The sequence below is a fragment of the Catharus ustulatus genome, chromosome 3 (genome assembly GCF_009819885.2).
Source record: "Catharus ustulatus isolate bCatUst1 chromosome 3, bCatUst1.pri.v2, whole genome shotgun sequence".
Lineage (NCBI taxonomy): Eukaryota > Metazoa > Chordata > Aves > Passeriformes > Turdidae > Catharus > Catharus ustulatus.
Genome location: NC_046223.1, coordinates 73,203,053 through 73,229,509, shown reverse-complemented (window position 1 = coordinate 73,229,509; position 26,457 = coordinate 73,203,053). Strand labels below are relative to the sequence as shown.

The following is a 26,457-nucleotide window of genomic DNA, read 5'->3' as shown; positions in this document are numbered from 1 at the left end:
TTTCCTTTGCACAATTTGTAATGTTCTACATCTGAGTTGTTAATTTGTAACTTAAGTTTAAGAAACCTGGTACTAAAGGTTAAACTGTGGCATTTTTGTACTTGGTGAAGCTTTGCCATCTGGCAGTATAGATCACAAATCTTAAACTCTTTGTATCTTCACAGCTTCAAAGGAAAGGTAACTTTCATATTGTTTTTTCTGTGTTGCTGTCATTAGCGATGGTGAAGTTATAAATGCCTGTATAGCTGGATTTCATTTTTTCTATGTATCTCTGGGCTTGCTGTACAGTGAATTATTTCTTACTGTACTCATAAAGTAACTGAAAAATGTCCTGTCTGAAAGACTGAATTTTAAGGAACAAACAGCCAGTTCTATTTCATCCCATTTTGTGGGGTGTGTGACACTGTGTCTTGGCCTTATCTGCTGCTATAGGAACTTTAGCCCTGGGTGGGGACTGCTGTGCTGCCTGCAAGGTTTCTGATGCATCTGATAGCTGTCATTGCACAGCACTGCACCATTTCTTTAGCCAGAGCTACGTTCTCAGGTGATCTGGTGTAATTTAGTCATTCATTAGAACATATGATCTGTAAACCTGGATGTGGATTGAGGTGCTATGAAATAGAACAGGAAAAGATGGTGATTACTAGAAGATGGTGTGGTTTTGGTCTCTAGTTATTGCTTTGAACAGATAACTTTTTCATTTTCAAAGGTTAAAAAGTTATTGCTATGTAGTTCACATGAATTCCTCTCTGGCTGAAGAATACCCATTTACTTAGAGATTCCCTGTCCCCTTGTAAGATGGATTTTATATAATACAAGTAGTTCTCCCTTAAAAGTGCATGATGTCTCTTACTAATGACATTATACCAATTCTGGGAATCAAGTTTCTTTAGAAACAATTTCCAAAGAGGTCGGTTTCTCCAGTTACCTCCAGAAATGCAGGTTTCCTGTAAATAAAGATAGCATTTTTTTCTCTTTTCTCCATTTATGTTAGTGTGCTGGATAACTTGAAAGTCACAGGATACTTTGCTTCTAGCTTTTGAAAGGGAAATCTATCAGATTTGAGACTAAAATGAGGTTGATGGTAAATCCTAATTGGCAAATAAAACCTCAGGCAGTAGTTACTTTGATATGCTTAGCGGAAAACTTGGCTTCAGTTGTCACGCTTTATGTTCAGACATGGTTTTGTAGTTGCCTTTACAGTTAAGCCCACTTGTTGAATTATTCTTCTCTTTTCACATGCCGTTTTTCTTTGCTCACCTCAATCTGATATTTTGGCATCAGTGTGTTATTGGCACCAGTTGCCTGCTTAATGTGTGACTCATCTTCCATTTTTGACTGTTGGGAGAGGTTTAACTGCTGATGCACAGTTTAGCTGCAAGGTGTATCCAAAGAGAAGGACATTGGTATTTCTCTTGTGCCTGCTTGTTCCTGGCGTTGCAGATCAGGAATGGGCAGTAAGAATCAGCCACACTGGACTGTTTGTAAGAAAGCATTTGTACTGTTTCAAGATGAGAGGCTTAAAGGATACTCAAACAAAATCTCCTTTTAAACAAGCTTGGAAGCTCAGTTCTTGCAATAAAGTGCATCTTTTGACTATATTTAAAATCAGTATTTCTTAGTGTGGAAAAAGGTGTAATGAAAATATTAGAGGAGGCCAGCTGTAATGAGTGGAGCTGCAGGGCTGAGCTTTCTCATGCTCTTTGGCTGCTACTGCTGTGCAGAAATACTGAGGAATATAAAATACTAAGTGTTGAAGTGGTTGTTTCTGCATAAATTTGCAAAGCTTGAAGCTATACCTTTGAGGGGTGAGCTCTTCATTTAAAATAGGTTTTAAGTGGGGCTTATAAGTAGCACTGTTAACCATTAAACTTGCTTGTGTCAAGGCATACAGAGAGACATGGATTTTATGGGAAGATGTGTTGTTATGTTGAAATAAATGCATGTAGTAGTGCAAGTGAAGCCTGACAAAAGGGTGGTGTGGGAATGAATTTGTTAAGATAATCGGGCCATTAGTATTACCTCTTGAAAATACAAATAAAAGAAAAGGATAAGTACTTTTTTTTGTGATCAGAAAAGGATATAAAAGGTCCTGGAGAGCAGGAAATTCAGCACATGTCAGTAGTGCATCATTGTACCAGGTGAAGGCTAAGCCTGTACTGTGCTCCATAGGCAGGAGCACAGCCAGCAGGTCAAGGACAAGCCTTGGTGCTCATGAGTCTACATCTGGGTTGCTCTCTTGAGTTGTAGCCCTTCCTTCCCTTCCAACTCTCTTCTCGTATAAGAGAGATGTTCCCGAATTGGAATGAGTCCAGCAGTGAGCCATTAAAGGTGACAGCTCTGGAGCAGGTCACGTGTGAGGAGAAGCTGAAGCAGCTTGGTTTCAGCTGGTTTCAGGATACAGGTAGACCTCAGTCATTTCTCACTACCTGTCGAGAAGGCAGAGCCAGATTTGTCCCTGAGCTGTGGACTGAGGGGACAACAGCCACAGCTGCAAGTTGTAACAGGGAAGTTTTAATAGGATGTAAGGCAAAAATAATTCACAGCGACAGTGCAATTCTTCACTAGGAAAGTTGTGAAATCTTGACCCTTGAAGTTATTCAAAACTTGGTCAGGCAAAGCCTTCAGGAGCTTTTATCTAACTTTGAAGCTGTCCCTGTTTTGAGTAGGAAGTTGGGCTAGCTGATCTTTAGAGGTCCCTTGCAACTCATATTCATTTTCCATACAGAAAAGTCATAGAATAATTTCACTTTTGAAAGTTTAGGGAAAAGCAGTTGTAGTTCAAATGAAAAGTAGTGCCTCAATCTATTTAATTTTATGCTGTGTGACAGTTCCCTTTGTACCTTCCCTCTTTCAGGAACATTTTGTTTTTCTGTTTTTCCTTACGTTTTCCAAATGTGTTTTATTATCACCTATCTGAAGTATGGCCAGTGGATTTTAAGTTTGCTATTTCATCTTATTAATCATGCATTCTTCATAAGAGCCTTCCAGTTGTGAACCAGCTTGAATAGGCTGGTAGTTACAGGAAGCAGTGTTGGGAAGTCTTCCCTGAAATGACATGATGATAAGAAGGATGTGGAGCTGTTGGACCAAATCCAGAGGAGGCCACAAAGCTGATAAGAGGACTGGAGCACCTTCCCTGTGCAGACAGGCTGAGAGAGTCAGGGCTTCTCAGAGAAAAGATGAGAAGGTTGCATGGAGACCTCACAAAAACATTCCAGTATCTGAAGGGGGATCTACAGGGAAACTGAAAAGGGACTCTTTGCTGGAACTGTAGTGATAGGAACTGCAGTGATAGGACAAGGAGTACTGGGTACAGACTGAGACACAGGAAATTTATGTTGGACGTTAGGAAGAAACTTGAGGGTGGGGAGAGACTACAAAAGGTTGCCTGGGGAGAGGATGCCCCAACCCTGGCAGTGTTCAAAGCCAGGCTGGATGAGGCTTGAGTCTAGTGAGGTCTAGTGGGAGATGTCCCTGCCCATGGCAGGCGAGTTGGGGCTAAGTGATCTTTTAAGACCCATTGCAGCCTCTTAATAGTTTATGATTCCGTGATTTTTAACAACTGTTCTCTGTATAGATTCATAGGTAACAATTTTTGAATCCTCCTGTTATTTCAGTTAGTTTGTTCCTCAGGGTATTCCCAAGGTAAAAAGCTTGTACAATGGAGAGTCTTGCATTAGGAGGGTTTAATTTCTTACTTGGAATGGATCACTTGAGGAAGAGGGGAAAGGATTTCACTTTTTGGGTTGTTCCTGTATCTCGTGCCTCTTTTTTGGGCTAAAGAGCTGCCTGAGAATTAGTGAACACAGTTTATGTGGGTTAAAAAAAGAAGAAAGCACTTAAATACCAGAATGATCCATTGATTGGTAGAGCATTTGGGACCCTGGAGATTGGTGCAAACTGTTTTCTTTATATCTCCCACCTTTGTCAGTTTTCATGTAGGGCAATTTCTGCCTGTCCTCCTGCTGCTGAGTGTCCCTAGATTCCTCTTTGGAGAACAGGACTGTCTTTGAGGTGATGGTGGGCTCCTTGACACTCCTTAGATCCGACTGATAAATTTTGAAGCCATCTGCCTTGCATCTTCACAGCTGTTCATACTGTACAGTATGCAGTAGCAAGTTACTTGGACAAATAATTTTTCCTGGTTGTAGGTATTCAGAGAGAAGAGCTTGAAACACTCAGCTGTGCATCATCAGCCTTCTGCCATAGCACAGGAGTACTGTGTGCATGTACTTGTACATGCTTTTCTGTCCACTCCAATAGAAAAGTTTTGTGTTTCCAAATTCAATTCTTGTAAAATTATTAGGCTTAGTTTACACAATTTAAATTGTTAGCTAAGTTTGCCTGAAGGAATGAAGTGGAAGAGTCCTCACGTGTGGTGTTCGCTTAGCTAAGGGGGTGATGCAGTGGTTGGTGACAGCTAACATTTCCTGCAAGCACTCATGAGAGTGGAAGGGTTCTTCCACTCAATTTGAGGTTGCTTCTGCAATGTAGGTGTAAAGGCTGCAAAGAATCTGGGCAGATGTCTTCAAAACTCATTGGAGAGAATATGCAAATATTAACCAACTCATTATCACCTTAATGAATTGGGATTTGTTTTCTAAACTCTGTAGGGAATTGCATGTTTATAATGTATTCTGCCTATTCACTACTAAATTTTAATGTCTGTCAGTCATAAGTAGTTGAGTTCTCTGCCTCAATTGCAGATGCTGTAGGCTGCTGTGTTTGTTTTACTAACCTTAAAGAGCTAAGTACATGTTTGAAATATATACTTCTTATTTAGTGTCTAATTTTTTAAATCCATATAGTTACTCCCCTTTTAGTTGGTTCCTTTGGAGATATCAAAATTTAAACTAAGTCTGTGGTTTATAATTCTACATTTTATTGTTTTGAAAATTGTTACAAGCCTGTTCAAGATTAATTAAAGATGTCACTCTGTGTCACTTTGCCTCCTGTAGTCCAGCCAAACCGAAGAACATAGAACTGAATTTTAAAACACCTACAAATCAAGACAGTTTAGAAAGTGAGCAGGAGACACTTGAAAAACCAGTTAATAAAACTAACAGCAACATTGCCAACAAAATTTCCTTGTTTGAAAACAAATGTGCTAACCAGAGCCAGAGGCCTACTGACATCCCTGCTTCAAAAAATAGTGCTGTACCAAGCACATTCGTTGGCAGAGCAAAGCTTAAATTTGGAAAACAATCTAAAGAAAATGAACAGCCTGATAAAACACTAAATAAGCAAAGCAGTCGCCAGAAGTTATTTGAGAATGGCACACTGGAGAAAGAAAGCACTGCAGAGTTAAAAGGCAAAAATGAAGAAAGCTTTGCATCTTACGAGGATATTGGGAAGACAACAGAACTTAAAGTAAAAGCTGCCATATCCCTTTTTAACCAAAGCAGCAAAAGTGATGCTGGTAGTGTCTCTGTGAAGCAACCAGAACCAGAATTAACCACAGCAAAGAAGGAAAGTTTTAAACTGCCTTTGCACTCACCTGTTAAAAGTGAAAATGCTCAAGATCCTTTCTACCAAAGAAATTACACAAGCTCAGAATTCCATAGAAACGAAGAAAAAGTGCTGCCACACACAGAGGCTTTATCACCTTGCAATAATGATAAATATCCTCTACCATCTCATCAGGTTTCCAGATCAGAATTTAAGAAGATGGAAAATGGAGACAAAAAGGTCAAGCCAGGAGATTTGGACTTTGCAGCACTGCAGTATGATGACAGCAATCAAGACAGTATGTTGGAATCGGAGCACAGCACCAATACACAAAAGAGCCCAGGCAAAACCTGTAATGGATCTGCTGAAGATGACAGCATTTTTGATTCCCCTTCTGATATGAAGAAGTTTGCTGAAACTATAAAAAACTTAGACAGCTCAGTTTGTTTGCCCCAGAAAAAGAAGAGGTCAAAGCTTCCGAAATCTCCAGCACCCTACTTTGCAATGCCTCCCATTCATGAAGATAACTTAGAGAAAGTATTTGATCCTAGTGTATTTACTTTTGGTTTGGGACTGAGGAGGGAAAAAACACAGGATCTGTTACCAGCACAACAAATTAAAATGCAAAGCCTGGAAACGATAGCCAGAGTCAGGCCCAAGCGTGCATCAACAGAGCAAAGTATCATATTCAAAGCTCTGCAGTCATGTAGAGAGGAACCTGCCTTGCCTCACGAAATAAATGGGAAAGAGAACGTTGATTGTACAGATGGTGAGATTAAGAGATCGCGGCTTGAAAAAAGCTCCCTCTTCTCAAGCTTGCTCTCTTCTAAAGAAAAGTTTTTTAGCTCTTCTGTCACTTCAGTAAATAACACAACAGCTTTTGCAACTGACTCCTCAGGGATGCCTCCTTTACAACAGGATGTTTCTGGGCCATTCATCATGCCTCAAAAATCTGAGGTAATATAGATAATTCAGGAAATGCAACAATGTTTGTCTACCTGTTGAATGAGTGTTAATTTTGATTTTGCAATTCAGTCTCTTTCAGATATGAAGTTTCCAAGTTTTGTGGAGAAGTACCTGCAAGCAGATAGTGCAAAAAAAGAGCTAAGTTTACAAATGCCCAACTATAGCAACCCTGAGAAAAACTTTTCGAGCTGGTTAGGAGCAAGCAGATATGAATCAAATGTTCCCCCGGGTTTATTAGATGTGGATGTAAGTACTGTGTTTTTAAAAAGCTGCCTGCAAAGTTATCCAGCTCTTATGTTTTCCACAGACAATGTGCATATGTTGTTTTGTTTCCCCTCTTTGGGATATATATAGATTACAAATACATTGAGGTGAACTTAGGTATGGTACCTGTTTTATCTGAAAATGGAAATGAGATAACATCTATCAACATGATTAAAGGGCCTTTGAGACCTTTTGCAAATATGAATATTTTCATACTTGATTTTGTGTTATATTGAAACAAATCTTACGCTATCATTTTTATAGCAAATTAGTAGAATGCTTTCTGTGAACTTCAGAAAACTTTTGTTGACATGATCTCTCTTCCAACAAGACATTCAGCCATTGTACAGTTAAATAAAAGAGCAAATTTTTTATTTTAGCCCTCCGTTGTATTCCCATGCATTGGCAGAAAAATATATATTCTTTAAGAATACTTTAAGAACTGGATAGTAGTGATTATTAAAAGTGCTTGCAACTTTGAAAATGTAGATTCTTCTCTTATGGGAAGTTTTCTTAATTAGAGTGGAGATGAAAATTAGGGGATTATTTACAGTAGTGTAGATTTATGTTACCAGTTAAAGAGACTTTCTTACTCTGATGGTTCTGCTTGGATTTAAAAACTTGAATTTAAAGCTAAATGTCTAGTAGTGTCTTAGTTTGGTTTTTGCTACTTAAACTTGTGTTCTTGAGTGGGTTTCAATTTTGCAGAAGTGTGTGGAGGCCTGATATAGCAGTGGAGTGTGTACATACCTATGACTACACTTCAGAGAATCTCTTTAGGCATCAAAAGGTTTCTGGATTTCTGTGGCACTGTTGCTGACTGAATTGTCAATGTTCAAGTTAGGAATCAAAAGTGTTCCTGTGAGGTGTACCTGCTGTGCATCTTCCACTGACTAAGAAAATGATGATGCAATGGCTAGTGGGTAATGTGAAGGAAGGAGCAAGGGCAGCCCAAAACAATTACTTTGGCATTCCTCAAAACACAGAACAAGTTTTAACTGGAATTGAAGTGCAGGCTAAAAAACCAGTCATGCTTCAACGTGTCTTGATGATGCCTACAGAAGCCTGGTGGTTTTAAGAGCTGTCTTGCGACCACTGCCTGCTCTGTTAACTACTATGTTGTTCTTAATTCATTGCACATGTTGCTGGTTACCTGTTTAGGGGCAGGATCTGGTTTGGTCTTTTTGTTTGTGAATAATTCCTAGAAGAGCAGGACCCTGTCCCAGAATGAGCACTCCTGTCCTTGCTAGGAAACCAAACATGTAATTTCAATGCTTGCTTTATTTGTTTGAAGATGACACGATGCAACCACAGCTTTCCCATATATTCTATATCATACAATTTACTTCAATGTTGTTTTAGATGTTGTATACCTCAGTGTGTTTTATTTGTTCTGAATATTTTTGTTTATCACTTAGTGCACAGTCTCACGTTCTTTGAGGAAACCTGTTACAAGGTGTTTATCACAAAATTGATTATGCTAGTTAGCTCATGCATGTATTTGCCATCCTGCATCCTCAGTATTTTCATATATTCCTTCAAAATACATCATGCTTTGCATCTTGATATTTTTAGACATTATCTTTGTACACCATGTATTTTATCAGTGGCATTTTTTAAAGTAATCTCTTGGTATTGCACTCCTGGCATATATGGGAAGCTGATCAGGATGATATTAAAGCATTTCAAATCTGAGTTTAGTAGACTTCAGTGAGATGATAATTCAGAGTTCTAAAAAAGTGTATAAATTTATACAATTGGGACAAAATGCTCTGCAAGGGGAAGTAGAGATTGAAGGGATAAGTAAGTATAGTTGAAAGGTTACCAGCTTTTACTATTCAGAGTAGTGAGTAGTGTTTATTTTGTTTTACTAGCCCTTTTTTATAGCTGAGTATCTTTATTGAAAATGTTTTTGATTTTTGTGGGGGTTTTTTTGTGATTTTTCTCTTCTCACTGTCTATTAGACACTTCCAAGAAATGGACAAAGTAAAATTAATCCCAGACCTGGCAAGGTAAGATCAATTTTAATAGTTCTACTGTTTCTTTTTTTATTTAAAGCTTAGGACGATAGAGCTATGTGTTACTGGTGTGTTTTTCTGTTTTGTTGGGTTTTTTAAACACAGCTGGTGATATACTGTGACTCAGACTGTCAAAAAGCTGGCATTGAAGTTTTCCATGATGTTCCAGATTGCAGTTCTTGGGTTCTGTCACCAACAATTTTAGTTAAAGTCATCAGAGGATGGTAAGAGGTCAATTTTTACTTTATATACAAATATTTTTACTCTATCCAAAAATGTTTTGAAACAGAACTGGCATGTGATTCCCAATGAGTCTGCCTTGTAAAAGGCAATGTAACATGGACATCTGTGAGCAAGAAATAGGGCGTTCTACCTCTGCAACAGGAAGTTCTGAGCTGGAAAACCTATTTTGCTGACTAATTGAGTGAGTGGCAGGGTGCAAGATTTCACTGGGCATAGGTGCGGGATGAAATGACAGATTCTGTCCGCCTATTTTACCCTTCAGCTCCTCTAGTCATTAGGGATTGGGTTAAAAGGGCTAGCAAATAAGTTTAAAGCCAGGTTCTACATGATTATTTCATGACCAAAGGAATAAGATGGTGCAGTAGAAATAATTGACTGTTTCTCTGACAAAAGGAGGGATTTTGCTCTAAAAACTATATTGCCCAAGAGTAATTTAAAACAAGTTCATCTCCTGTTTTCTTCATAGCATCAACAGAAGGGCCATTAGTAGTGTGGCTAGCACGGCGAGTTATGCTGTGGCCAGGCTATAATGCAGTCAAATAGCAGGTTCTCAAAAGTAATTATCTGATAGTAAGGTGCAGACACAAGGGCTAGCTGCAGTAGGAGGCACTGGGAAGCAAACTGATTGCTGTTTAGCTTCAGAAAACTGGAACAAAAACCTTTTGATCTCTGTAAAGCAGGTCGTCTTTCCAGCATGGTCTAGAGGGACTGGGTTGGGGTTTTTTTCCTCCTTCCATTGAAGTGAATGAAGGGTTTGTCTTTGCAGATGGATAAAGTTCTTATTAAGTCATATATTCCAATCTGCCATTAAAAATGAAGTAGTCTTCTGAGCAGTCTTATCCCCTGGCACATCTACACTAGCTCCTGTGGAACTCCATGATCCAAGCAACTTGTCTGTTAATACATGATGCAGCAGTCTGCAGTGTCATTGTTTTCTGATGTACAAATTGGTTCTGATTAGCATCCCATGCAAAGTCTGGTATTCAGAGACAGTAGTCTTTGCTGCCCCAATTTATCAGTTTAGAAAGGTGGAGGAGTTTTTTGTGAAAGTACAATTCCGTAGTAGACATCTTTGTTTTTATAATTGTTTTTGAAGGTATCACAAATACTGAAAATGGCTTGCATCAGCAGCGTTGGGTGAATAAGCTGTATTGGGGAAATGGGAAGGGTTTGGAAACAGTACTGTATATGAAAGGATTTGTTAGGTGGGAACATGATTTTTGCAAATCACACTGGTTAAAGAACCATGAAAAATCAGATTTTTTAAAATTTATTTAAAGCTGGATACTCTATGAGAAACCAAATTTTGAAGGCCCCTCTATTCCATTGGAAGAAGGAGAGTTGGAACTCACAGATATTTGGGGTGCAGGTACTTCTGAAGAACAAAGTGACTGCAAGTCTGAAAAGCCTGCAGTGATCGGTTCAATCAAACATGTTGTTAAGGCAAGTAGTATAAGTAAAAAACTTTTTTATAGATCTTAATATATAGTGGTGTTTTATACTGATAGAGAGTGTGATTGCTCTAGTAGGACACAAGTGTAAGATGAGCTACACATGCATGAAACAGTTTTCCATGTTGAATTTCATGTTAAATCACAAAATGCACGTGGGGCTTTTGCGCAGTGGGGATTGTGGTAATATCAAGAAGAAGGACAGGGTAGGAGCAGAACTTGGGGAGCTTTATTAGAATAGCCATCAAAATGCTGCATGCAGCATATACCTTGTAGTCTGGTCAGTCTCAGGAAAAGCATCTCAGAAGACCATCAATAATTTGATATCTTCAAAATATGGATTTTTCTTTTTTCCAATACAAACTAAATTTGCACTCAATGCAAACTTCAATGTCAAACACCCAACTTTGGTTTGCCTGGTATGGGCAAACTTACCAGTGAGTTTCACATGCGATGGAACAGCCTTTCTACATGCACTTTTGACCTACCATAAAGTAGTTGCAGTTGCAGGTTGGCAAAACAAGCACAAGCTATAAAATTATTTGACTAGGAAAGGAAAAAGGAGGAATATATTGCTTGTAACTACAATTCTTCTTTAAGTTGCAGTTCTCTTCAAGGATGGCTTGTTTGGTGCTATCTTAGGATAGAATTTGCTAGAGGAGATGTCAGCTGATGAAAGAAGATGCATTCCTGCCTAGATGGCAGAAAGTAAACAATGTAAATACTGATTAGAGATTGACTGACTGTCTTGGTTCAGAGACAGGCAAACTGGCTTAGCTATACTTTTATTATAGGCACCTAATAGCAGTAGTAATTGACAAGGGGGCAAACAATTTAAAATAAACAGGTGTTTCAAAACTGATTTAGTTATGCATGGTAATTACAGAACTCAGAGCACAGATCAAGTGATTATGGCGATCTTCATTTTTCAGGATTACAGGGTTTGCCGAATTGATTTGTATACAGAGCCTGAAGGGTTAGGAATCGTGACTTCCTTTTTTGATGACACTGAAGAAACAGGAGTGTTTGGAACCACTCAGAAGACTTGTTCTATTAAAGTACACTGGGGCATGTAAGTATGTAGTTCTGTATGAATGTGTAGTGCAATGAAAGGAATTTGCTCTAAACCATTGGTTACACCTGTCAGACTTGCAAGCAGGCTATATTTATTCTAGTCCTATATTTTGACACTATTTGTTGACAGTAGTGTTAGTACATCACTGTAATGCTTTACTCTTGGGGAGTCTGACCTACAATGTTTTGTTAGAGCTAGATTTTCTTCTGCTTGCGTGTAGTAAATATTGACTAACCCTTGCGTATTTGTAGCCTAGGAATAAGAGTTTGCCTCTCTTGCTTTTTCTCATTTAGGCAAACTTAAGTAAGGATGAGGAGTGAACTGTTATAATAAGACGATGTTTCCCACTTTCTTTCTTCTAAACTTGAAATCATCCTACTAAAAGAAGATAATTTTTGATGTCCTTCTGTTATGAATTAAGACTTACTGCTTTAGAGAGCCCGTACATTACATTCTTGTATTTCACAATGCATTTTGATTTGGGCTTTTATGGTGATGTTTAATACAAGTACATTATGTCACCTGAAAATATCTGGCCATCTGAGCTAGGAGGGTAATATTGTGAACCAAGCAAGCTTTTACAAGAAAGGGGACCTCTAAGGAAGAATCCAGGTACTGTACCAATATTAGTTTTCATGGCTTAATAAACAAACATGTTGTGGAAAATATGCTTCAAAGTTGTACTGGGAAAAGTAGGCAGAAGAGAGAGGCTTCTTTCAGAAAAAATGAGACTGGAGCCACTTCCAGTCATCCTGCAAAACTTTTACAGGGTGTACAGACCTTGGCTGGTAGCTCTTGTGTCTGGGCACTGATAGCACTTGCCTTGCTGCAAATAGTCTAAATATCAAAAACTGCCTAGCTGAAGGCAGGTGTTACATACCATTGCAAAGATGCTTCAAAGCTACCACATGATACATGGACATTTTTATTGTTAGGCAAAGGGTATTTTATCTGAGTACATATTTACACCTTGATTTGTGGGGAAGAAATGAAGTATTTTGGTATATAGGCAAATTTGAATATGTCCAAGTAGTTGGTTCTCTGACAGGAAGTTATTTCTGGTGAGCTGCAACCTCAATCCAAATTACATGTCTCACAAGAGTAATGAAATCAGAGATGTTATTTGGAGGTTGATTGTTAATTCACTGCATCTACATCTCCACTTTATTTCTGTCTCACTTAAAAGCTATCTGTGACCAGTAAAATTACAAACTTTTTTTGAAAGGAGGCAGGGCCTGTGCACATCTGAGTTGTCTTTATTTTGCGTTAGTGTAACAGCATTGTTGTACTAAATCCACGTAAATTCTTGCTGTCTTAATATCGCTCTCTTGCATTTGTATCCCTGAAGGACAGCAGACTAGTATTTTCACTAGGAAGTGAAATATATCATTTTTCAACTATCTTTCTTGGGTATCTGTTTATTAGTCCAGTGTAGAAAGAAGTTGCTTCCATGGGAAATTCAGCAGATGACTGCTGCTTTTTTGCATGTTGCAGGGTTAGGGGTTTTTTTGCCTTTAGTTTACAGGCATGGCATAGTTCACTGTATTGGCAGGTGAGGGAGGCTCTGATTCTGAGTCACCTTGCCATGTGGGTGTGGTTGTATCATCTTAAAGTTTCCTGGTGTTCATACTTAATTGCCGTTTGTTAAAAGCTGCCAACAAAAATGAGTCAGTGCACCTTTATCTTCTGACTGTACTCTCTCCTTGTTCTGCCATGTGTGTCAGTTCTTGCAGTGAAGTTAGTCACAGAATTCTTTACGTTGGAAAAGGCCTTACAAGACCATCCAGTCCAACCATTAACCCAACACCGCCAAGTCCACCACTAAACCATGTCCCTAAGCACCACTACTGCACATCTTTTAAACACCTACAGGGACTGTGACTCCACCACTCCCCTGAGCAGCCTGTTCCAGTGATTAACAGCACTTTCAGTGTATGATTTTTTCCTAATAGCCATTCTGAACCACCACAGGTGCAGCTTGAGGCCACTTCCTCTTGTCCAGTCACTACCTGGCTACAAGCCCCTTTCAAGGGATTTGTAAAGAGCAATGAGATCTCCCTAGAGTCTGATTCTTTTCAGGCTGAACACCTTCAGCTCCCTCAGCCACTCTTACTAGACCTGTGCTACAGACCTTCCACGAGCTCCATTGTCCCCTTCTAGACACAATCCAGCCCCTCAATGCCCTTTGAATAGTGAGGGGCCCACAACTGATCCTGAAACACAGGATTTGAGGTGTGGCATCACCAGTGCCGAGTACAGGGGGACAGTCCCTGCCTTGGTCCTGCTGGCCACACTGTTGCTGATACAGGCCAGGATGTCATTGGCCTTCTTGGCCACCTGGGCACATGCTGGCTTATGTATAACTGCTGTTAACCAGCACCCTCAGGTCTTTTTCTGCCAAGCAGCTTTTCAGCCACTCTTCCTCAGTCCACTCCCTGAGGATGTTGTGACCTGGCATTTTCCCGTATTGAACCTCATCCCATTGGCCTCGATCCATTGATCCAGACCCCTCTGTAGAGCTTTCTTACCCTTCAGCAGATCAACACTCCCACCCACCTTCTTTCCCTCTGCAGAACAGCTGAGGGAGCACTCAAATCCCCTCATGAAAATCATTGATATTAAGGTATTAAGCAGAATTTACCCCAGTACTGAGCCCTTGGAAATTCCACATGTGACCAGCCACAAGCCAAGGGCTTTCTGAGTGGTGTGAATATGGGACACACAGTATAGCAAACATTCAGCTATAGACAGTAATAAAACAAAAGCACCTTGCTTGTTTCTTGGAGCCATGTGTCTGCAATAAAACAATACCAATTCATGCCAGTTTATATTAGCTTGGAATCTCCCTTTAATGCATGACAGTAATGGATTGTTTAGTCCCTTTTGTATCACCAGATTTATACATTATGGTTCTTACACAAATAAAGGGTTGGCTGCAAAAGGTGTTGCTGTTTGTGTGTTTTGTACTGCTCCACACTGCACTTCTCTGAGATCAGTACATTTAAATTGAAGAAATACTCTGACATCCTTCTGCAGAGAGTATGATTCCTTGTTTCCAGCAAGTGATGACTGGCTAAGATTTTTTTTTTAAAAAGCTTTGAGTAACTACTTTTTGCTGCCCCTATAAAGAATTCTCAAAATTACATCTTTCTAAGTAGATTTATTAGCAGAAATAAACCACGAGGAAGTAGATTTCTAAGGAGTTGTCAGGTTTTTCTATGAATTAGTAAACAATGTAAGGTTAGAACTTTTTTATTGAGCAGATTTTGCATCAAATACAAATAAAGTTTAGTAGGGATTTTTAAAATTCTTGTAAACAGACTCTGCACTTTAAAACAAAAATGATAGAATAGGCTTAAATCTTGATATTTCAGTCTAAATATGTTGCCTTCAGATAAGAGAGTCAGATTCTTACTATTCACTGTTCTGGTTTGGGTTTTTTGGCCTGGTCAGATAAAAGGCATGTGTTATTAGTAGTTCCTTTGGAGCACAGAAGTTTGTCGGTATGCCACCTTGTAGCTGGCAGTTTTGGGGGTAAAGAAACAAAGTTTTGTTAAGGACACAATGATCTGGTTCCTAAAGTAAGCATATTGTCTTGTTCTTTACTCTTCAGAAATGTACTGGGGTTTTTATGTCTTGCTTTTGTCCCTCTACCCCCTCTACTTTCAGATGGCTTCTTTATGAAGAACCTGGTTTCCAGGGAGTCCCTTTAATGTTGGAACCTGGTGAATATCCTAATTTATTGTTCTGGGAGAAGAAGGAAGCCTACATTAGGTCCATGAGACCCTTGAAAATGGTAAACTACTGTTATTACTTACAAGTTGAATTACCTATGTTTGTGTGTTATAAATAATGTTGGCTAGAATTTCCAAGACTTACAAAAATCTAACTCTTTTTAAAAACCTAAAATTTTTAGTCTATAAAATTCTTGAGCTTACAACATTTGATTGCATCCATCTCTGCCATTAATCTGCTTTTTATTTTCACTTGTGCTCTTTAAGAAATATTTCGCCTTATTCCTGCCTTTTTGTAAAGAATTGATGGCTCTTAGAAACATCTATATGTTGTCTGAGTCATGAGTAGCTTAATTTTTTTCTTTTTTTTTTTTAACAGGGTGGTCGCAAAGTTGAATTCAGTGGGGAGCCAAAGGTAAAAGTCAATATGTATCGATTGTCCAAAGCTATTTTACAGCACATGAACTACACATGGGTAGATAAGTATGCTTTGATTGGATACCAGCTACTGATGGTTTACTGGGTAGTCCTTTTGTACGTGTCCACATGATGAAAACGCAACTTCTGTCACATTTCTGCATCCATCACATGCATATATGACAGTATTAACAGCAATCCAGATAATGCAGATGGGTAATGAATGCTCAAGCCCTCATGATGCATCTCTAGTGGAAAGGCCTCTTGTAGAGGAGGGAGAGATCCCACTAGTTAGTTTCATCATTATGCATTCTCTCTCTATGTGCCCATGCAAGAGAAACTGTCTATTGTCAGAATTCATCATCCTCCCTGCAATTTGTCTTTACTTCATTTCCACTCCAGGTAATTGTTTATGAGAAGCCTTTCTTTGAAGGAGGACATGTGGAAATAGAATCAGAGATCTTTATGCTTGATGACAAGGAATCAGAAGACAAGACAAGACTTCCATTTACATCAGTGGGATCCATGAAAGTGCTGGGAGGAGTGTAAGTGTGGAAAAGTGGACTTTACCATTCAACTGAAGTAGAAATGCCATAGGCTGAAGGTTGCAGTGGCCAAATCCAGTCCCTGTTTATTTTGTTTTTGTAATTTTTGGGTGGAGGTGTTTAACCAGGGTTAAATTTGAAAATATTAATGGCAAAAGAATAAATATCAGATATCTGTATCTGCTTCATGAAAATATGGCATGGCCCTTGTCCATTTTCACATGCAGACTCTGTTGTTGTTGTTGTTCAGTTGGGTTGCTTACGAGAAGCCTGGGTTCGAAGGCCATCAGTACTTGCTGGAAGAAGGAGCGTATCGGGATTGGACAGACTGGGGTGGCTACGATGAGGAGGTGCAGTCCCTGCGACCAATTGTCGGTGTAAGTTCCAAGAACACGTAGCAGACATCTCCTGAGTGCTCTAGGCTGTCATGTGGCACTTTCCTTATGGTGCTTCCCTTTGTTTTAACAGGACTTCACAAGCTCCCATATGATAATGTACAGTGAAAAAGACTTTGGATCAAAGGGTTCCAATATCAACGTGTTAGGTATCATTTCCAATTTGAAAGACACTGGATATGGGCTGAGGACACAGTCTATAAATGTGCTAAGTGGCGTGTAAGTGATATTTTTATTCACCCTTTCATTTTAGGTTTGCTGGTCTTTATAGAAATGTATAGTGTTTGCAGATGTTTTTCAGGACTCTGACTTCTATGTGGAGTCTTCAGATAAAATTTTCTGCCCTTGACCACAGAATTTGAAAAGCAAAATTTTAGTGAATGTGTACAGTAAATTGACTTTCTTCTTGCAGTAAGATGGTCCCAGGAAGCGTTGACTTCCTGATACACCAAGTATGAAAGCATGAGATGAGATTACATCAAGAGAGGAAGAAATAGTTTGTTCTTGTGGCTGCATTTGTTTGAAGCATTTCAACATCAAAATTGTTATGGAAACAATATCCAGTTTTGAAATATTTGTTATGGAAATAATTTCCAGGCTTCTTGCATTTGATCAGAGCTAGATTGCTTGCTCTTTCTCTCACTTGTGTTTTAAATAGAGAGAACTTTTGCTATGTTCACTAATACCTTCTGATACTAGGGAGAGTAGCTGTTCTGAAAATTAACATTGCTTTTGCAGTGAATCCTGTAGGTTAACAGTGGTTTAGTCTTGTGATGCTGCTTATTGTTAGTTTGGGGGTTTTTTTAACATATGGTTCCCAAAAGTCTGTGTTAGCCATGGCCATTAACAAACTAACTCTTAGTGCCACAAGTGCTATCACATGCAGTTGATCAGCTTAAAGACTTTGCTGTTTGATTAGTCAAGTCCATCAAGTGCAGACTGAATTTCACAGCCTTGCAGACTGTATCAAGTATTTTGGAAATGGAGACAAGTATTAGCAATCATGGCTGCAAACACACAAAATTAACTAAAGTAGCAGAACCAAAAAGCATGAGATGAACATGAGTCTGTCTCCCTGCCTGGTATGCATACAGGTGACTTGCTGGAAGCTCTGCCTTACCCAGCCACACCCTAAATCTTTCCTGTGTGTTATCTGTGCTATATCTCTGCAAGTTTTGTCTGGATAAAGGTTGCAGAATCAAGCTCGGTGCATTCCAGAGGAATGCTTTTAATTTGGATATGAATATGGTGTGACAGCAGATTTTTTTCTGCCTGGTGACCTTTGAAGCTGCTGTGCTCTTTTGTCTTCTGTAATATGCAAGAGAAATTAATGGGAAAGAGTCACCTCTGAAGGCTGGGAAACAAATTGTGGGTTACCTATCATGCCCTTCATGTAGTTTTTCTAGTAAATGTGTCTGTTGCATCTGAGATAGGAATCATACATGAGTTTGAGTATTCTAGTAATTAAGAGTGACTTTAATACTCTGGTGGCAAAGGTGGCTAGAAGTCTTCATGAACAAAACTTGTCCCACAGACTCTGCTACCACTCCTGTAATCTCACTTTGTAGACTCCAAAAGATGTAATTTGTAGCAATAAGCTTTAAAAAAATTCAGATGCATTTTGCATAACAGGTGATTTGCACTCAGCTCTTAAGAGTCTTGGCCAGAGAGGCTGAGAGTGAGGGTTTTGTGTTGATCTCACTAAAAGTTAATGTGTCAGAAAGCTTGAATGATCTCTGTGAAGTCATGTTTGGCAATACAGTACTTTATTTTAAGTCTTAACCGTCTGTTCAGGTAGAAGTTTTTTTATATTTTTCCTTCCAAGAAATCTGTCATACAGCAATGAATAATCCATTGAGCAATTTCCTGAGCTGTTTAGACTGTAATGCAGTTGATGACATAGTGAACGGTGACAGATTCAATAAAAGCTTGTCATAATATTTTGACAATATTCCTCATATCATATTGAAAACAATTAAAATAAGTCCAAAATGTAAGAAGCCCTCAACCTTTCATTGCAGTTTTTTAACTACAGGTATCTGGGGTAAGCAGTTAGAGCAGTAAGATAACAGATGATCTGTATTTCCCACATAATTAATTTGATTGCTCTGTAATTTAAAGGGTATATCAAAGAAAAGAAAGCCTGACACTGCAGTGCACAGATACTACTGAACAAGTTGTGAGCTGAACTGCAGCTCTAAACTGTATTGCTGAAGACAGCCCAGCTCTGCATTTGGGGAGCCATTATTCCATTTTTGGGTAATTCAGCACTAGCTACATTAAAATTTCTAAATTTCTGAATGTTTCTAAATAGCAATATTTTCATGTCTTTGCTAAATCAGTTGTAAAGACATCCTGAAAAATATATCCTAAGGAGATGAGGATTGACTTCTTAAAAAATTAAAATGTACTACTTTAAAAATGAAAATGTTTTGTTCTTTAGCATTTTTTGGAGACTGGTCAGACATGAAATTCAAAAATTATTTTTTTGCCATTAGGGTGGGAAAAAGCAATCCAGGCTGCCTGAAAATAGGAGGGGCCTTTGTTCTTTTAAGTAGGGTTTGATGTTTACTTCCAAACTGGCAGAATTTGAAGTGGCGGAAAATGGAACTATTTACTAGCAACAGGTAACACCCTTTACAAGTTCAAGCAAGTACTAAAAACAAGTGTTGTACTATTTTGATTTCCTCTCTGCTTAAAAACTTCTTCAAGCTTTTATTTAATACTGATCAAAATCACAGGAACTGCGTGTTTGAAATGTGCCTTTTCTTTATCCATAAACACACCAAGCTCCTGAAGAAGCTCTTGTCTTATAGTTGATTCCTTTTGAACTTGCTAGAAGAATTTTCCCAGATTTGTTTATTTTATGTAGTCATCTGTTTACTGTGGTAGTATTATCTGCCTGGTTTTCTCCTAGTTTTCATGTAAGTAATCCATAATGTAGATTGGGTTGTTTCTAGAGTACATATGGATAGTGAGTATTATTAAGGAAATAATTAGATAATGAGTGGTTCATATACAGAAACCAGAAGGTAGTAAATTTAACCTAGATGCACTCAGGAAGGTAACATGAGTGAAACTGGAGACACAAGGTACATGCACAAACCTCCCCTGGGAGCTGAAAAGGGCAAGTGCCCCTGGTATCCCCACTGGAGAACACTTCAAACAAAGCTTTAACTTCTCTGTATATCTGAACTGATGTTCAGAAAAAGACCTTTCAAGGAGTCACAAAACCAAAGCTCGCAGGTCCCTGGGATACTAAGAATCACAGTCACAAAGGAGCATGCCATTGTCTCTCTTTCCTATAAATAGAATTTTATTACCTCATCCTATCTGTTAATTAGGGTTCAAATCTGCAAGTGCCAGTTAACTTTCTGACCTCCATCCTAAAGTTAGACAAGGTGAGTCCTGGGCTAACTGAGGGCAAATCTGATTTTTGGTGAGTTACCCATGTCTGGATTATTTTCTTGGCTGTAGTTTCTGGATGTCATACCTAGAGGTTTTTGGAGAAAGATTCTCTGTGTACTACTGCAATACATAATCAAAGCTTTACACTACTTCTGGTTTCAGGGGCATGGATGGTGCCTAGGAGTAAAGGTCTCCAGCACCCTCCTGCCAGCAGCCTGGGATGTTGCTCAGCCTCACTGAGGCGGTTTGTACGTCTGGGGGTTACAAAATCTATTGTATTAGGAGAGCTCGCTGCCTGTGGGGCAGGATGATTGCTGCCATGCTGCAGAGCAATACTTCAGTTTTTGTTGTGCCTGGCAGCTGGAATGTGGCTCTCTTGCTCAGCTGTGGAGGCAATGTCTTGCTCTCCAGGCCTTTCTGTTAGAAGTTGGATTAAGGCAGTGCTCCTTCCTAGGGATAATCTTGAGGTTGGACAGGTTTAGCTGGTACTGAATTCAGCTGCCTGTCCTTGATGATGTTATTACTACTTTCAGCAGCTTATATGGACTTCTGAACAAAGTGGAGAAGCACAAGTATTTCACCATTAAGCCCTGACTCTAGGAACTGTCTAATCTCATGGGCTGACTTGCATGGAAGAGTGGCACTTAATTATTTAAATCCCATTTATTTAAATGTAAACATGTGTAAGTGAGATTTGTTGATTACTTGTGGATTCAGGCTTGTTTTTAGATGGGGGAACTAAATAATTGCTATCAAGGGATTCTTAGGAGGCTGCTGACATGTCTTACTTTATATCAGAAACACTTGTTTGAAAAGGTCTCAACCAGTAAAACTACCATGCACCATAGCTGTATCCTGGCACTGAAAAATCTAATGAATGTCTGCTGAAGAAATTGGTTTAGGAAACCTCATTTTCACTGCTTTTGGTATATGTGGTATACAGGTATAGACACACCTGAGACATTTGAACTCTCTGCTCAATTTATTGTACATACCAATGTCTCTTTGATGAATTACTTGAGGTGATTTTGAAATGGGCCTTGAAATATGCCGTAAGTAATTAGTGCGTAACAAGTTGGAATAATTGATTATATCTGAGGCAAACCAAGAGATGTGAATAGTGATATATGTGAATCACTGTTTGAGTGTTTGCCATGGACAAGTAAAACAAAGTTCATACTCTTGGCACATGCATGTTCAGCACCATAATTTCAGTTTGAGGTTATTCCACTTCTTGTATCTGCAGAGACTCTGGCATTTGTACTTGGAATAAAATTGTGACTTAGTAGAATCCAATTGATAGACACACATAAAGTAATGAGGAATTTTGATGTTGAGAGTTATCTCCCCTTGCAGATTTTAAGATCTGTATCATTTTACTGCTTTATGATATGAAATTTTTGTTAGTGTAGAAACTCAGTAAGTTTCTGAGCTCACTGAAAGTGGATTTTGGCATAATCTAGCATATAATTGTTGTACACTACAGCAGCTAAAATTAAAAGCAGGTTGACTCTGAGTAGAAGTTTTTCTTGTAGAATCAGGAGCCAGCAAGATGTCCTGATTCCCGCATAAATATAATGAATGAAACACAGCTGCTACTGTGGTCTGTTCTCATATGGGCACTCAAAAAACAACCAAACAGAAGAAAAGTCAGAGTGTAGATATGGGAAGGTTTGGAAAGTATAGCAGTGAAAGGCAAGACAAGTTCTGCAGGTTATCACAAAATCAAAGGCAGGAAGTGCTCTGTTTGGGCTTTCAGTATGGAACCAGGGTTAGAAGAACACTAATAGAAGATTTATTGGATGTTGTAGACAATGCTTAGCAAGACTAACTGGTAGCAGATATTCAAGATTGGACCTAAAGCACTGCAGGAGCAGTTGGACATCAGAGAGATATATGTAGTGATTTGGTTGCTTTTCTAGTACTTCAAGTGTTGAAAAAGTTGAAAGTCTTTCAAAAAGGCATATTCTGACTGAGACAGCAGACTTGATGCAAATCTGAGTTGGTGGCTTGTCAAGCATGAGATCCATCTGAGCAGTTACAAGAACAACTTTGTATTTAGATACATCGATCTGGTCAAATTTGTGGTGTTTTTAATGCTTAGCTTTCAAGGATAGTCTTCTTGCTCTTTCTGATTCCTTGCATGGAGCAGTCTCCTCTCTCTACTTGGCAAATATGCCTGTTGTTGCAGCTCAACATCCTGTTGGGGGTGTGTATTTGCTAAACACAACTGAGCCCTAGCTACAGGCAACATTAAAAGTCAGTATTGCTACATTTACTGCCCAGGTTACTCTGAAAGTTAGTTTTGTTGAAAAAGCTGTATTCTAATATCTGTCTGATGGTTTTGTTTGGTTTTTGTTTTTACGGGTTTTTTTAGAGAAGAACTTGACCTTGGTAAAATAATAGAATTGTAAAACATCTTGAAATATTTTTACTGGAGATAACTTTTAGGATATGTGGCAGATGATGTGTCTGAACTTGTGGTTTGCTTTAGCTAATTCACTCTGATTTGTATCAGCATAGTGCAAGAAGGTAGTAAAATTTGCATGAGGTTTGCACTGTGAGATACATTGGTTTGTTTAGGGTTTTAACAGCATCACAATTTGGCACTTCAGAAACTTTTTATTTGTTCTTACATTAAGACAGCAATGAATATAAACATCGGTATTTTGGAAAAGTAGTGTGACTTCTACCAACCACCCTCCTCTTCTTTCTCTTTTAGATGGGTAGCCTACGAGAATCCCGAGTTTACAGGGGAGCAGTATATACTGTCTAAAGGGCTGTATCCCAGCATTGAGGCATGGGGGGCAAAGAATTGCAAAATATCTTCCGTTCAACCCATTGTTATGGTAAGGAGCTGATTTTATACTTGTTTTGCAAGTTTCTCTGAAGTATTTGGAACTCTACTTTTTCTATCAAATTCAGTATTATTTACATTATTTGAATGATAGTTAATAGTAAATTTTGTATGTTATTTTATCACTGTTTAAAATCTTTTTTCCCTTTTTCCCCCTCAAAACTTTTGCAGGATATTGTTGGAAGCGAAAGAGGTAAAGTCAAGGTAAGATATTCCCTAAGCACACGAAACATACTGTCTAGTGTCTGTAACGTAAAAAAGGAAGTAACTGTTTATCCAGTGGAACACTCAGGTATTTGCATAGATGGCTGACTAGTGAAAGAGTGAAAACTGAAGGTGGAGGAAGGCTACTTACCAAACCTCTTGAGTAAGGCACATTAAGACCCAAGAAAGGTGATATTTAATACACAATTGCCATCTGAACTTTCTTAGGACACTGGCCATGTCTTGGTTCAGCAAGTGAGGTGTTTTGGGGTATCAGTGATTGTTCTTGGGAGCTGGAGCCTGAAGCCCTCTATGCAGAGGTGCAGGACCTGGAGTCTGTTCCCGAGGTGAGGACTCTACGACGAAGATGTTGTTCCTGGTGAGGGCACTGCAGAATAGATGTTGATGTTCTTGGTGCAGCTGACTTAATTACTTTTGAACCTATTTCTTTGGTTAAGTTTTGCACTTGAAGGGAGTTGTTCGCTCACAAATACTGCTGAGTTGTGCTTAAAAGTTAATGCCATCTTTGTCAATAACATAAGGGAAGGAAATGGCAGGGAGAACTTGTCTGTCTGTTCAGTGAGTTAATATATTTCTACACTGGGTTGTCTCCTTTGTGCAAGTACTAATACGTAGTTTTGACAGTGAGGCTAATGGGCAGCTTTTTTCTTAATTCTGAACCTTTCCAGGTTCAGAAATCTTTCAGGTCCCTGTACAAAGTTACTTTTATTTTCATTTCAGTCAAAGTGGTGAGTATATCACGGCCCTAAAAACTAAGGAAACAATTCTTAGCTGTCCTGGTTTGCTATTCCTGATTAGTAGCACGATTCACTGGAGTCTGCTGCGTAGGGATAATACATAAAAATCTCAAAGCTGCTTATTTTCAGCTGTGTGCATGAAACATTATTTGCATCTTTACGTTATGTGCCTATTAGACCCTATCCTGTGGAAGACCTTATCCTAAGGAAACAAAGAAGTAGTGGCTTGCAGCCAATAGACTGCATCCATTGTCAGCATGCTCCTCTTTGGAGAATGCTGGACCTGCCCACAGTCAGTGCTATCTCTACTAAGAGTGAATAAAGCTGGTGAGCACATTCTAATGTGAATTACTTCTGTGTGATCACGGCTAATTATGCTCTAGCCAAATTAGCCAGTTTGATGCTTAGAATTTTTTTTTTCTTAATAAAGGCAAAAGACTCTGGTGATGTATCTTCTCTTATCCTTGGAGCAGAGAAAGAACCAACATGAGACTGTGTCTATAGCTGTAACAGGCTCATAAAGCCCATGTACTGTGTGAATATATACCATTCTTCTTGGCATACTGTCTGAATCCTTTGCCAGGATTATGCACTATTAGTGTTCTGAGAGGCGAGTGCTTTCTTTTACTGGGAAGAGTATGCATTTTGGAAATTAAGCACATTGATAACAGAAAACTTTTTATGGCCCTTTAATAAATGTGTGCCTATTCTGACCATTATGTGGGAATTTAAGCATCTTACCAGGCGGATGGACCAAAGAGCTATACTTGTTAGTGTTGTTTCAATTATTTTGTATGTCACTAAGTGATTTACAGCCAGAAGTAATTTTTGGAGTTGTTACCTTGCTCTCTTGAGCAAGGATTGTAAGGCTGAAGAGGAGCAAACATAGGCAAAGAAGGAAGTTTGGGTGTTTTAAGTATGTTTCTGTCTAATTATAGAATTAATGGTGGAGATGTAACTTAAGGTAGAAGAATGAATTTCCTTAAATATGTTTATAACTTTTTAAAGGTCCAGTTATTTTCAGAGCCTGAATTCAAGGGTAACTGCCAAATATTTGAAAAAACCACAAGATGTATTGATTCATTTGCTGTGAAGTCTTCAAAAATTTTAGATGGCAGGTAAGTTATATTGAATGAATACTGCACAATCACTAAAATGGTAGAAGTTCTAGAAAAGCAACCAACTTTCTAACACATCAGGTGGTTCCATATATGGGGACTTACAGAGAACAATGCTTTGCCGTTTGCACATCAGTCTTTCAGGACAAAACATTCTAAATAATGTGTCTGCATTTTACTGGCACAGATGTCTTAAGAGGAAACTTCTTCTTTCTGCAGCTGCATAGTGTATGACCAGGAGGAATTTGCTGGTAACCAGTATGTGTTGGAAGAAGGGATCTATCCTGATTTGACAGCAATGGGTTGTTCACCCCAAGCAGTTCTAAAATCTTTACAGATCATAAATATTGTAAGTAAAACCTATTAGAAATATTGTAAAGATAAGGACAGTGATGATTCCGCATTTTTTGCAACAGTAAAAATTCTAGGGCACACGTACAAGAGAGGAGGGTTTGGGTTGATGGGGGGTGTTGTTTGTGGGTTTGGTTTTTTTTTTCTGTGCAGTAGCAGTTAAATGTCCTAGCTGCAGTTAGTCAGGTTTTCTTGACCTCTGTGCCGTTTTTGTAAAGGAGAAGACATTACAGAAGCAACTGCCTGGGATGCCTGTTCTTAATTACAGCTTATGAGAGAACTTCTGTAAAGAGTCAAGTCTATTTCCTGGTAGGAGAGACCACTTAGAATGGGTTGAGAAAGTGGTAGGACAGTCTAAAGAAATATCTGTACCATGTTTTTGATGCATATTTAAAAAGCAGGCTTAATTAAGCAACTTGGCATGAAATGCATGTAATTATAAGATACTGTTGTTATCATCAGGACAATGGAATTTGAGTTAATCACAAAATAATGCACTCTTTTAGATAAGGTAAAGCAACACCCACTACTATTTGGCAAAACCAGGCAACGTTGTTATGTGTGGTGAATACAAACTAAACTATATTTACATATTTTGTAATTCATCAGTGGCCAGAAACGAGTTTTCTCAAGCCTATAACCAATCATTATAATGGATGACTTACAGAATCTGCAAGTATCTTTTAAGATCAAAGTAATTACTAGCAAAATGTGGTCAAGATTCCAGGAACTTAGGGCAACATGAGGAAATGGTACACATTTTAAAAAAGGAAGAGCTCACTATTGAATTTCTTCTTTGAATTTGGCAACTCTATTGTACTCCACTGTTGATGAAGGAAAGCTAATGTGTCATCCTCTTTCATGTCTCTGGAGAATTTTGATGTGCTCTGTAATCAAACAACTGCAGCAAATACATCTGCCTTCTGAACTCTTTGACTGTCCAGTAGACAGATCATATTAAAAACAATAGGACTGTTTCTAGCCAAGCTTGGTGGGTGATCGTCATGAATTAAAATAAGCTTTTCTGTACATGTCAGTGGTTCCTGGGTATAAAATGCTTGTTTCAAGCTGGAAGGATCAGCTTACTATTAAAAGATTTACTATTTGTGACAGAGACTTTTGAGTTAAAACAAATGCCAGTTCTGTGTTTTTAAGTTCTTTACACTTGTGAAACTTGTTCTAGCCCTACATTTTATCACACT

The 26,457-nt window shown here is 38.7% G+C and overlaps 2 protein-coding genes across 3 annotated transcripts in view; one reads left to right on the top strand and one right to left on the bottom strand.

The window, feature by feature from the left end:
- RTN4IP1 (reticulon 4 interacting protein 1) overlaps positions 1-26,457 on the bottom strand; it is a 100,236-nt gene that overhangs the window by 35,168 nt on the left and 38,611 nt on the right. The gene's annotated exons all lie outside the window — the stretch shown is intronic.
- Positions 1-26,457, top strand: part of CRYBG1 (crystallin beta-gamma domain containing 1) — a 50,826-nt gene that overhangs the window by 9,422 nt on the left and 14,947 nt on the right. Inside the window, exons 3-17 of the mRNA XM_033055395.2 lie at positions 4,962-6,408; positions 6,487-6,663; positions 8,646-8,693; positions 8,805-8,923; positions 10,223-10,385; positions 11,326-11,465; positions 15,138-15,264; positions 15,582-15,617; positions 16,022-16,164; positions 16,415-16,541; positions 16,633-16,778; positions 22,690-22,816; positions 22,996-23,028; positions 24,795-24,904; positions 25,124-25,253. Coding sequence (XP_032911286.1) covers positions 4,962-6,408; positions 6,487-6,663; positions 8,646-8,693; positions 8,805-8,923; positions 10,223-10,385; positions 11,326-11,465; positions 15,138-15,264; positions 15,582-15,617; positions 16,022-16,164; positions 16,415-16,541; positions 16,633-16,778; positions 22,690-22,816; positions 22,996-23,028; positions 24,795-24,904; positions 25,124-25,253 — 3,073 coding nt within the window. The remainder of the gene's footprint in view (positions 1-4,961; positions 6,409-6,486; positions 6,664-8,645; positions 8,694-8,804; positions 8,924-10,222; positions 10,386-11,325; positions 11,466-15,137; positions 15,265-15,581; positions 15,618-16,021; positions 16,165-16,414; positions 16,542-16,632; positions 16,779-22,689; positions 22,817-22,995; positions 23,029-24,794; positions 24,905-25,123; positions 25,254-26,457) is intronic.